The sequence below is a fragment of the Metopolophium dirhodum genome, chromosome 1, assembly GCF_019925205.1.
Source record: "Metopolophium dirhodum isolate CAU chromosome 1, ASM1992520v1, whole genome shotgun sequence".
In the NCBI taxonomy this organism is placed as follows: Eukaryota; Metazoa; Arthropoda; class Insecta; order Hemiptera; family Aphididae; genus Metopolophium; species Metopolophium dirhodum.
In genome coordinates, this window is record NC_083560.1 from 141,132,532 (window position 1) to 141,145,162 (window position 12,631).

Sequence of the window (12,631 nt, forward strand, 5' to 3'; positions counted from 1 at the left end):
GATGGAGGGTCAGGGACTGTTCGGCGGCTCAGTCTGAATGCGCGACGCGGTTCAATCTTAACCTGAACTGAGTATATGTACCTATATAGATACGATAGGTTAGGTTACCTACCAATTTAATTTATGAGTCGAAAAGTAGTTTTAACTCAATAGCTTTTATTATCACAGTTAAAATATGACAAACTCGTGGTGGAAAATAAGTCAATAACGTTTATTTTTTTTTTATATACACAGAACTTGGAATTTTACGTTGTAAACTTGTAAATGTATGTACATCCGGTCAGAGTTCTCTATATAATTTTACAAAACTATTTTACAGTTAATTTTACAAGATGTGTAGTATACTATCATCTGTCTCACGAAAGAACGGGACCGTGTCTCGACCAAAATCGGTCATTTTTGCGCATCCCCACGCCGCACCGCAACGCAGCGCTCCAACGTCGACGACGGTCGTCGCTGGTGGTCGTGGTGGGGAGTAAACGGTGTCTGTGTATAGTCCGTTTAAAATAAGAAACGTAGACGGCGGCCGACTACTGCGCATGGGCGTGGCCTCACTACGAATGTCGAGCTTTGACACTGTCGCCAGCGATAGCGTCTCCTCATTCTATTGTTGACCAGTGACGCGAACAAATAACTTAAAATGCATTGTTTCCTATTTTGTCGCATTCGGTGTGGAACCGGCACGGCGGCGCTGCGCTGGGCCGTATTTACCGTACGTCAGCGCAGCATACAACCTTTTTATTATTATTATGAAACCATTTTTTTAAACTAAATTTTTTTTCGAGTTATTACCAGGTATATTACGTAAAAACGTAAAATATAAAAACAAATTTAAACATTATAATTATTTATTACTAGACATAAAAAGATAAACAGAAATTAAAAAAAATATAAAAACATAAAAATAAATTAATCATAATCAGCATCAAAAAAAAAAAATAGTCAGTCATAAAAAAAATATAAAAACATAAAAAATAAATTAATCATAATCAGAATCAGTGTCTCTCGTTATTGTTAAAACACAAGGTTCCATTTGTTCAATCAATTCGTCCATGATATCGTCGACTTTCCAAATTTTGTCTTCTGCTTCGATAACATGTTTGATGAAATTTTGACAATTTTCTGATGTCACCCTTTCAATTGCCGTATGAAGAAGTTAGCGAACATCGTCGATCTTAAACGATGTGTTTTCGCGTTTCGCGTAACCTTTTACCATAGCCCATGCCAATTCAATTGGATTAAATTCGCAATGATAAAGTGGTAATCGGAGTACAGTGTGGCCTGCGTCTTCTGCAATTTTATCGATTACGTAAGATTTATTACGTGGTATTTCGCGTACTTTGGCCATCAGTTCATGCTTCAAAAATGGTCTGTCAAGAATAACACCTTTTGATTGAAGCCACTCCGATAATTGGGCTTTATTCCAACGCGTACTTGGATATTTTTCCAATTTGACGGAATGGTATGGTGCGTTGTCCATTACAATGATGGCATTAGGTTCAAGTCGAGGTAGAATAGCCTCAAACCATTCCTTGAAATTATCACCATTCATCTCATCGTATGGCCAATGGCCATCGATAATCGGCGCTATTTTTTTTTGATTCAAAACATAATAATCCACCTGGCAAAAAACCTTTGTCCGAACCAATATGGAGTATTAATGAGCCGCTTGCCCTTGCCAGTTGGGTTGGTTGACCCGGTCGTTAGTCCTTTGTTGAACGCATCGTGTTTGGAAAGAACAGTATTTTCCTTCCACACGCGGTCCACACAATCGCCAGCATTCAACCACGTCTCATCCAAATAATAAATTTGTCGACCTTCCTGACGATACTTACGAATATTGTACAAATAGTTGCGGCGCCAAACAATCAAATCTTCCCTCTCCGTTAGTACACTGCACCTTTTTCTTTTTTCGAACACGAAATCCAATTTCTTGATGGTACTGTACAAAGTAGATCGTTTGAAATTAGGAAGCGATGGATCTTCGTTTACTGCAATTAATATTTTGTCGATCGTAGGTAATTCACGACGCAACCAAAATGAATGAATTTTTTGCCGTAATCCATTGCGATCCAGATCATCAATTTTGTCGAAGAGAGACGACTTAACACGCTTTTTGTTGGGAGATGAAACCGTATTTGTACGTCTGTACTCAGCGATAGTCTTACTAATTGTTTCACGACCTAAACCCAAGGCCTTTGACAAATTAGTAACAAGATCTTCGTACTTGATGTCCGGCGATTTCATCAAAATATCTTTGTACAAATTTATGACCATTATTTTTTGACGGCTGTATATACAGTGTGTTCACGCTAAGAGGTACCACTAAATATCTCAGCTGGATGATTTGGGATTGAAATGGGGTTTTCAAGAGGTGATAGGGAGTACTTAAATACACATTTTCAGACAAATTTCAAATTTTAACACTTTCGATACGCGCATGCGCGATACAACTTACTTTTTTTTAAATGGTAACACCATTTTTTTTACATATTCGGATAGAGTATTTTTTTCTAAACAATTTATGTATAAAAAGTTTTTTTCTAATTACAATATTTAACGATGAAATTTAATATTTACGAGTAATTTGTTTTTGACGAAATTTAAAACTAAATTCAACTTATTGTTACTCATTACTAGTTATTAGTATCCACAGATTACATTTGCACACAGATAAGATAATAAAAATAACTTTGACAACAATTGCCAGTAATTAAGATAGTAAATCGTAGTAATCGTAAATAAGATAGCTAAATGAAGGTAATGAAAACTATAAAATTGTACACATTTTGAATTTGAAATCAATTTTTATTTATTTGCAATTACGTTCTACAGTTCTATCTAATAAATTGTTCGAAGTTTCCACCTTGATGTTCCAAACATGATTCCAAACGTTTTAATAATTCCGTTGATGTGGCAGCGTTTATTTGTTCTCTTCTCAAATTACTACAAGCCAGTCGTATTTTGTTTTTTAAATCTTGGAGATTAATAGGTGGATCTTCATATTCAACATTTTTTAAATGCCCCCATAAAAAAAAATCCAATGGGGTCAAGTCTGGAGATCTTGCTGGCCATGGAATTACTCCATGGGTACCAATCCATCGGTTAGGAAAAAATTTATTTGAATAATTTTTAACAATGATGGCGTTGTGTGCTGGTGCACCGTCTTGTTGAAAATACATATTTTCCCGCGTGGCTAATGAAACATCTTCTAGCAGTAACGGTAATTGATTAACAAGAAAATCTAGATATCTTCTACCTGAAAGTGTTCCATCGTAAAAATAAGGACCTAAAAGTATTCTACCAATTAATCCACACCACACATTTACACCCCAAACTGTCTGAAAGTGTGGATTTGTATCGTCTCAAAACCTATTGTTTTGTTTGTTCATTACACCATTGTTTGTGAATTTAGATTCATCAGTCCACAAAATATTTTTATAAAATAAATTGTCGATTTCAAATTGAACGCTAAACCATGACAACAATTGTAATCTACGTTCAGAATCTCCGATTCGTAAATGTTGAACAAACTCGGGTTTATATGCGTGCATTTTGTTTTTTTTCAAAATTGTATGTACTGCAACAACTGACACACCAATTTCACGAGATACATGTCTTATTGATGATCGTGGATAAGCACGTATGTAGGCCATTACCTGCAATTCAGTGTCTTCATCAAAATTATTTGGTCTAGGCTGCCGTTGTCTGATTTCATTGCTAGGAAATTGACCGTTTTCACTTAATCCACGTAAAAGTCTAACGACATAATTATGATGTGGATGATACCTATTTGGATATCGATCTGCGTACACCCGAGCTGCTTGTCGAGAATTACGATTACATTCACCAAAAATAAGAATAAGTTCGACTTTTTCACTGCTATTCATTTTAATACAGTTCATTCATAAAAAACAGTGTATTAAAGCAATAACGATTTCTTCAGAAAAACATGTGATATCTAACCAGAACAAAAAATAACACGTTACAGTAGTTGTCACAAGACTAGTTTGAAATTATTAAAACAATTATTACTAGTCAGCGAAAATAATTTATGAACATTTTGTGAGAATCCGGAGCTTTTTAGGGCTCCGTAAACCACCCACGACAAAAGGGGAGCACTTTTGTCGCGACCTGTGAGCCGCACCGCGTGATGACCCGAGGGCCAAGTCGGTGGAGCTCACAGGCTTTGTACACGCAACGACAACTGAATGCCGAGGATTTAATTAATTTAGGGGAAATGATATCAAAATAATAATAAGAATGAAGCGAAGGTTATGAACGAGATATATTGGCACATGGCAATTACAAAATCATATATAATTTGTCGCATGTTTTCCCGGCCCACGGGAGGCGACGCACCATATCACTCATGGTGGGTCCTCACAGGGTTACCGGGAAAACGTGCTGGTAAAGGGGGGAAACAGGGGAAAGTAGGTATATTACGACTTGATGAGCGTGCAGCATGCATGGTCGATGTTGACAGCTGTCGCCCGCCGCCCGGGCCCTCGTGGTGGACTTAGCCCATCATGGTGGATGACTATAGGCGTCGAAAATGTTGATGGCAGTTGGTGTATATTCAAGAAGTCCGTTGGTGGGTCGAAAAGGCCTGTGTGCCGCGTGGTTCCTGGGTGGTTGTGTCGATTGTCGAACAGACGGGTAGATGGTCTCGACCGAGCAGGTGTGGAGTCACCTGCAGTACCAGCCAGGTAGAGCGTAGGTGAAAAAGTGTATTGAGACGGAGACCCGGCGACGGCGGTGGTCTTATGCCGGCGGCGGAGCTTTTTTGTGTTGAGTGGGGCAGGTCAGTGTCGTCATATTGCGGGAATACATTAGATTTTCGGGGTGTACAGTATTGTTCCGCCGGACGCGACGAAAGCGCCGATGGCAACGGCGGCCGTGTGTGGCGACATGTGGACACCGTACACTGCGGGTTTGTGGGGGCCAGGGGACAATTATTACATAATACTGCGGTCACTTCTGCATTAGCGCGCGATAATCATAATAATATATAATTAAGGTGTGCTCATTAGTGGCAATATGGGTACAGGTATGTTGGTGATATAATAATATTAATGCAAAAAATGCTGTGACGTTACAGAACCCCCCCAACAAATTGTTGAAGGTGTCTGCAAGAATACCTGAAAACCATTTGTTGTAGAGTAAGAGAGCAGAATTTTTTGGGAATGACCATAGACTAGCAATTTGAGGGAATATAGCATTTAGTTAGGGACATTATAATAATAATCAAATACATAATAATAAAATTTAATTTGCAACCATAAAAGAATAATAAAGTTGGATTAGGGAGTATGAGTGGTAAGGGTACTAGCATCACAATAATAATAATAAAAAACCTACACATCTGTGCGCACACAGTATAATAATAAAAAACCAGCACATTAGTGCGAACACATTATAATAATAAAAAACCTACCAAATATAATTGCCTAACTAGTCCAGGGAGTGATGATGATACCACTAACCACTATATTCCTAACGGGGAACACTATAATAAGCAGAATACCTAACCAGGGAAGGAGAAAGAACTCTGGCACAGTCTATGCCTTTACTGGGGTCACGACTGTACCAGGTACGACCATATTACGGAGACTTGATATGGAAGGGACAAAGGGTCTCTGAGACAGTCTATGCCTTTACTGGGGTCATGACTGTCACAGGTACTTCCATACTATGGGGACTTAGTATGGAAGGGAGAAGACAAAAAAAATAAAAATAAAACTATTGTGTACAGGCAAGATAACACGGACCTTGCACTGCGTAGGTGACTCTGGACATTTTAATTTTGCACACATGGCAAGCCATGGTGGGACCTAACAATTATTACGGGGGGCTATCAAGAAAGTTCCTGCATGTTGTAGGAAAAGGGCGGTCAAGAGGCGGGGTCTGTGGCCCCTTTGCTCCCAAATGAGAGTCGTCCCTCCAGATCATAGATATACCCGACTGTGAACCGCCGAGTGCAACCCGGTCACCCCTACACAATCACTCCCAGGGAAGCCAGTTTTTACACCGACCGCCCCGGGTGTGGGTAGAGCATGAACCGCAAAGACCCGAAGGTTGCCACACTTGGTCGGCCCAAGTCGGATCCTCCCTGGCTTAGGATGTCCCTACAACACCGGTTTCATTAAAAGAAGAGTGTCACAGACTCTTTGCCGGTCAGAGTGTAGTATCAGTACACTCTGCACGACGGGGGCCCTACCGAGGTGGGGGGACAACGAATTCGAAAGAAGGTATAAGAGAGACAGAAAAAGGCGGGGTGTTAAGGGGAAATAGGGGGGGACAACGCGGAGAGTTACGAATTAAATGACCCGGGAGTGATTGTTTCCACAATCACGTTCGCAGCACATCTGTGTGCCTTAGCACGATGTACACATAGTATCGGTGACGACACCGACAGTATGTACTGGGTAACCCCCCATTTAGATGGAGTACGGAAGGCACTAGTTGGGTCACCAGTTTCGTATACAATTTAAGATATAAAAAAAAAACATTATTTTGGCAAAATTGTTAATTTTGAACAGTTTAAATTACTGGGGTATGTATGGTTTGAGTTGATTGACATTGTAAGTACCATGGGGCGTATCATCATCTGGGTTGACTAATTCATAGACGTTGACATTTTTGACATTTTTTACTTTAAAGGGACCATCGTATAATAAGAAGAATTTAGATATTTTTTTGTCGATTTTATTACTGAGTTTATGTGTTCGGACTAAGACTAAATCATTTATTTTGAAAAAGGTGGGGTTAAGACGTTCTTGGTGATATTTTTTACGGTATTCGGATTTTGAGAGTTGTACCTCTTGTGCTAATATTAATTGTTTGTTGAAATCTACAGGATAATTTTCGTGAGGGAATTGTATAAATTGAGTGATGGGATTGTGTTGGTGACTTTGAAGAAAGAGGGCAGAGGGGGTGTGATGTGTCGATTCGTGGCGAATGTTATTCAATGTCCACTCTATGTAAGGTACATATTGGGGCCAGAGGGAATGTTGTTTGTGGCAGTATGTGCGGAACATTCGACCAAGTTCTCGCATGACACGCTCTGCTGGGTTTGATTGGGGATGGTATATACTGGTATGGGACACTTGTACGTTATATTTTTGAAGGGAAGTTTGCCAATATTTGCTGATGAATTGCCTACCGTGATCGGATACTATATTTTTTGGGACACCGTAATTGGGGAAATAATCCATGGTTAATTTTTTAATACATATTTTTGCATTGGCGCATCGGAGGGGATATAATTTTACAAAACGGGTGAAGTTATCTACAATGACGAATATATAGGAAAATTGAAAAATACCGGTAGGGAGGGGACCATAAAAATCGACTAATAATTTATCAAGGGGCTTATTTGAGAGAATGGGCTGTAACGGACCGGCAAGGCGAGTGGTCTTCGGTTTGCACTTCTGACACAACTCACACGCCTGTACGATACAACGGACGGTTTTATGAAAGGAGGGGAAATAACAGATATTTTTTAATGTATGAGCAGTTTTAAGGGGACCCGTGTGGGCATAATAATCATGGAATAATAATACAACTTGTTTGACCAAATGATCAGGAATATAAAGAGACCAGTGAGTGTCAGCTTTGGTTGTTCGAACAAATAAGGTGTCTTTTTTCAGAGTATAATATTGTTTCCAGACTGGTGGGTGATTTGATTTTAATTTAATAAGAATATTTTTTAACCGGGGGTCTTTTTGTTGTTCAGATGAGATATTGTTAAATATTGAAATAATGTCGGGAGGAATAGGTGGAGGGAGTGTATAATGTAGAATGCTGGGGGAGTCTTTGGGGGGTTGATCGTCGCGACCAAGGGGGTGTCTTGACAGGGTATCTATGGGATTGTCTTTAAAAATGTGATCATACTTTTGAAGGAGAGAGGTCATTAATTGGTGTTGAGAATCATTAAGGGGAATGTCATTAAGGGCAATATTTTTTTCTGTTTCGAATGGGTAGGTTTGATTTATTAAGTGGGAGGGACCTTCGTACATGGTGAAAGGATCATTAGTAACAATAATATTTTTTAACGAATTAACCAAGCTATTTGGATCATTATCGTGAATTAATTTGAAGGGGATGTTATCTTTGATAGAGGGGAGAGAGATTTCCTTGCTATTGTAGTCTATGGTCACCCCGTTTTCAAGTAGCCAGTCGGTGCCTAGAATTAAGGGTGTGGACAATTGGGGAACAACTAGAAATATACCGTGTGTTTTGTAATTTTGAACATAAAAATTTAAATAGATTTGGGATTTGATTTTAATTGTTTTATGACTGAGTGCTGTGGTCAAGAGAATGCCTGTGAGGGGAAAGAGGGGAATTGTGTTTGGGTCAGAATTTTGATTTAATATTTTAAAAAGGTCTTCAGAGATAGCAGAGACAGTTGCGCCAGAATCTAAGAGAGCATTGTGAGATTTATTAAAGAGGAGGATGGGAATTTCGGGACGGTAATTTGGAGGAGGTGTTTGTTCGAAATCGGGGGGAGAAGCTAATGGGTGGGTGAGTATTAACATATTATGAGGATTGACATTAGAGGGGGACACAGTGCACATCCTCGCGGGCATGGTCCGACCTAGTTTTCTGGAGGAGGGGTAGTGGTAGGGGGAGTTGGGGCGGATTGATTATGAGAATTATATTGGGGGCATTGATAGTTATTTTGACGAGGGGGATACCTATTTTGTTGATTGGGGCCAGGAGAATTGCTAAATGAATTTCGATTTTGATTATTTTGATTTTGATAAGAGGGGGTATTTTGATTATTTTGAGTGTTTGGAGGGGAATGAGCTTGCTGAATGTGGGAGAGTTGTTGAACGAGTTCATTAGTGGTGGTGATACGGAGACCTCTGAGGGCAATGGAAATGTTAAAGGTGAAGTGGGAAGTGATCTGGTCAACCATTTCGGCCTGATCGATAGGTGGTTGCAAGAACCGGGCCTTGCTGATCCAATCCATCGCATGCCTCTGCAGAGATGATGAGTCTCTGTGGAAGTAGGGGCGATAGAGTTCGTTGCGGATAGCGCGCTGTTGATTGGGTGACCAGAACTGATTACGGAACAATATTAAGAAATCTTGATAATTTGTTGGGGGGGGGGGGGGAAGTAGAGTGGTATACCAGAGACGGGCACCCACGACGAATTTAGACTTTATATAATTAATTTTGACATTATCTGGGACTGGGGGCTGGGTAAGAAAATATTGTTCGGCCTGTTCAATGAATTCCTCAGGGTGAACTGGAATAAGTTGGCCATCATAGGGGGGAAGCTTTGCAGAATCGAGGCTAATGCCAGTGCTGTTGGAAAAGGTGGTACTATTTATTGTGGATGTGGTTTGACTAGGGAATGATATGTTATAATTAGGGGCGGAAAAACTAGAAGTATTGGAGGGGATAGTGGATTGTGTTGGAATAGGATGAGCAACAGTAGTGGAGGTTAAGATGCTGCTAAAGGAAACTTGAGGCATTGATTGAGAACAGGTGGGGACTATTAGGGGGGAAACTAGAGGGACAGAATTTTGAAATTTATTTTCCAAAGCAGCTAGCCTGGCACTTTGACCTTCGACAAGGCTGATCCTATCTCCGAGGGCTCTGATGGTGTCACTAAGCGCGCGTTGGGAATTGGTTGCACATTTTTGGGATTCTTGGGTCCGCTGTTGTTGTTGGGAATTTTCGTTTTGTATGGCAATGAGGTCTTGATTAACGGAGGATTGAAACTTTGAGAACTTAGCGTTGACTTCGGCGTCGTTGTCATCGATTCTAATACACAGTTCATCAAGGCGCGCGTCGAGTTCACTGAACTTCCGGGAGACATTGTCTAGCTGAGAGTTAAACGCATCAGACATGTTGGATACTAATTGAGCTAGCGACTCTAAAGAGAGGGGGGAGTTTCCTACTAGGGATTGATTGGCCTCTTCAGTACCTGACATGGTGATATCAAAATCAGTGGCAGGAAGTATGGGGGAGGGGTAATAATTTGCAGGGTTGAACCTATCAGGCTGTTGGGTCCGGCGTTGACCAGCGCTATGCATGGATCAGTCACGAATAAATACCAGAGTATTTCAATACTGGGGACGTTGGGTTAAGAACCGCTAACTTAGTGGGCAGAGCACACAAAAAAAAATTATTTATAATAGTTAAAGTAATAGAATAGTTAAAATATTTTATAATAATAATCTTTTAAATTGTTTAATAATCAACAGAATCTTTTAAGAGATTGTATTAATAAAATAATTTAATGATAGGGAGAATATCAAGAAACCAAAGCAAAGGTGACTTAATAAAATAATAATAAATTTTTAAATAATATTAACTTGAATAGTGTAACAATAGTAGGGGGAAATATGGGAAAATAGTAAATAGTTATATTAAAGTTATTATAAAATGAAAGATTGTTGCTAAGCAACAAAGTGGATATACTGGTCCAAGTATTAAAATAATACTATACAATAAATCTCTTTATACGTAGCACCAATTCATAAACAAAATAAGAATATAACAGTAATAATAAGGTGGAAATTAATTTAAATATAATTACTGTAACAGTGAAATAGGATAATTACTAATAAGAAAATATTTTAAATAGTTGTGCACTGAGCGTACCAGAAAGATTAATATAATAAGAATAATAAAGTAATATGAATTGTTATACTACAAGATAAATAATATAGGGGAAAATCAATTTTAATTCAACAAAATAATGTTTAACTATAACGGGTTATACTAAAGGAAATATAATATTTTAATATAAGAGTGAACTAAATGTCCTAAGACAGATAATAATAATGGATTTAATTTAATTTAACAGTCGTGAAACAAGATCACAAAAAATAAATTTAATTAATAATTTGTATTATAATAAGGTAATGGGGCCCTAAGCAGGACCAAGCTACCTAGCCTTCAAGCTACCTAGCAGCACATCAGTCGTAATGGTCTTATAGTAAATTTTATATATAAAGGGAGTAGTATTTTATAACAAGGGGAAAATAATAATTTTATATAATAGGGGAGATAGTGAATATTTTAAATAAAATAGTTATGGGGACACAGCTTGCAAGAGAATAATATTTTTATTAATTGTTAATATAGAATTGATAATTTTGATCACCTTGCGGTGGAGAATGTTATTTAATAGTCATTAAGTTTTTAATATAATATAATAATTTCATTTCATTTAGAGGTAATACCTACAATGGGAATACATAATAAAAAGATACTTTAAATAATAGAATAAAATTGCTGTCTACCAAGGTATTAATTGTTTAGCATTTATCATTACATCATATAAAATAATAATTGTTTAACCAAGTAGGTAAAAATGATAGGTATAATCCGCAGATTTTAGTGTATATAATAAATTTGACCATGAGGTCTTTACAAAAACATGAGTTATAATATTATAAAATTGACCATGTGGTCTGGGAAAAGAAAAAACAAGAGTTATCGCGCGTTCCTACAGAAATGAACCTAACAGTATTGTGTGAGGGAGGAGAAAACGGGTCTAGGGAGCATAATTAAGGGGGGGGGGGACAATAGGGGAAAATATAATAAGCATACCAAGGGGAGAAGACGGGTCGTATGCAGTGTCCGGTTCCTAGTCGCCGCAGCTGTCAGGCCAAATCCGTCACCGTCAAACGCCTCTGCCGCATCCTCAGCCAGCACACACACCGAGCAGGAACAATTTCTGAAATAAGCATGTGGATAACAATTGTATATGGGGGGGAAACATAATAGAAAGAATAAGAATTTAATTTTACCTTGGTAGGTGGTGCATCATTTTGCATATTTAATTTGTACAATATATTTTTTTTTTCTCTACCATAGGTAAATGAGAATAATAAGAATAATATGACTGAAGTTAAATTTAATATAATAATAATATTGAGAGATCCCTTGCAAGAGTATAATAATTTTTCTAGTCATATTTAAATAATTTAAGTTGATAATAATATGGGGTTTTTTGGGGAGTAGCATGAGTAGGGAGTTTGGGCGGTTTGATTTTGTAAGTTATTACTAATGAGAAATGAAAATTTGTGAAGATGAAAATGGATAATTAATTTTTGCCATGTGCTGTTAGAAAGAAGAGATTTTAATATTTTAAATTTTGAGAGCGTGGATTTTAATTTTAAGAGGGATTATAGAGAAGAGACAGAGAAAAAAAAAAAAATATTATTGGTTACAAAGGGGGATTTGGACATGAGTCCTGTAGTGATCCCTCACTGCTCGCTTATATTTTTGAGTTCGTCGACGTTGATGGTGAATGTAGGAGAGAAGGTTGTAGAGCGACAAGTTACACAAGTTAGTTATAAGTAATTTTATTTAAAAAGTAATTAATTTCGTATATAAATTTGAGGACAGAGCGAAAAGCATCTGCCCGAGAAGTTAGTGACTGCGTAGTGCAGACTCTGTACTAAATCCTATTTTACTATAGATTCTATCTTATATTTATATAAAAACTATACGGATACAAATGTACACGGTAGAGTCCAGGAGGTGGATATTTGAAAGGAACCGGAGATGGACGTTGTTATTGCACAAACAACCCGAGTGAATGCTTGACACTTATTGGTACAAAGTTAATTAAGTTTTGCAGATATTCATAATCCGTTTGAATT

General features: G+C 38.0%; 2 protein-coding genes across 2 annotated transcripts; both read right to left on the reverse strand.

The window, feature by feature from the left end:
• Positions 1 to 1,156: 1,156 nt before the first annotated feature.
• On the reverse strand, positions 1,157 to 1,552 carry LOC132932895 (uncharacterized). The gene has a single exon (XM_060999242.1). It carries the CDS (start codon positions 1,550 to 1,552, stop codon positions 1,157 to 1,159), a length of 396 nt encoding a protein of 131 aa, XP_060855225.1.
• A 1,285-nt stretch (positions 1,553 to 2,837) lies between these two features.
• LOC132932896 (uncharacterized) lies at positions 2,838 to 3,890 on the reverse strand. Its single transcript, XM_060999244.1, has 2 exons — positions 3,396 to 3,890; positions 2,838 to 3,341 (listed from the first exon to the last, which is right to left on the reverse strand). Exons 1-2 carry the CDS (start codon positions 3,888 to 3,890, stop codon positions 2,838 to 2,840), a joined length of 999 nt encoding a protein of 332 aa, XP_060855227.1.
• Between the last annotated feature and the right edge of the window lie 8,741 nt (positions 3,891 to 12,631).

Coding starts and splice junctions, on each gene's coding strand:
- LOC132932895 (XM_060999242.1), bottom strand. CDS start 1,552: ATGAATGGTGATAATTTCAAGGAATGGTTTGAGGCTATTCTACCTCGA.
- LOC132932896 (XM_060999244.1), bottom strand. CDS start 3,890: ATGAATAGCAGTGAAAAAGTCGAACTTATTCTTATTTTTGGTGAATGT. Junction 3,342..3,395: donor CTAAATTCACAAACAATGGT/GTAATGAACAAA, acceptor CCACACTTTCAG/ACAGTTTGGGGTGTAAATGT.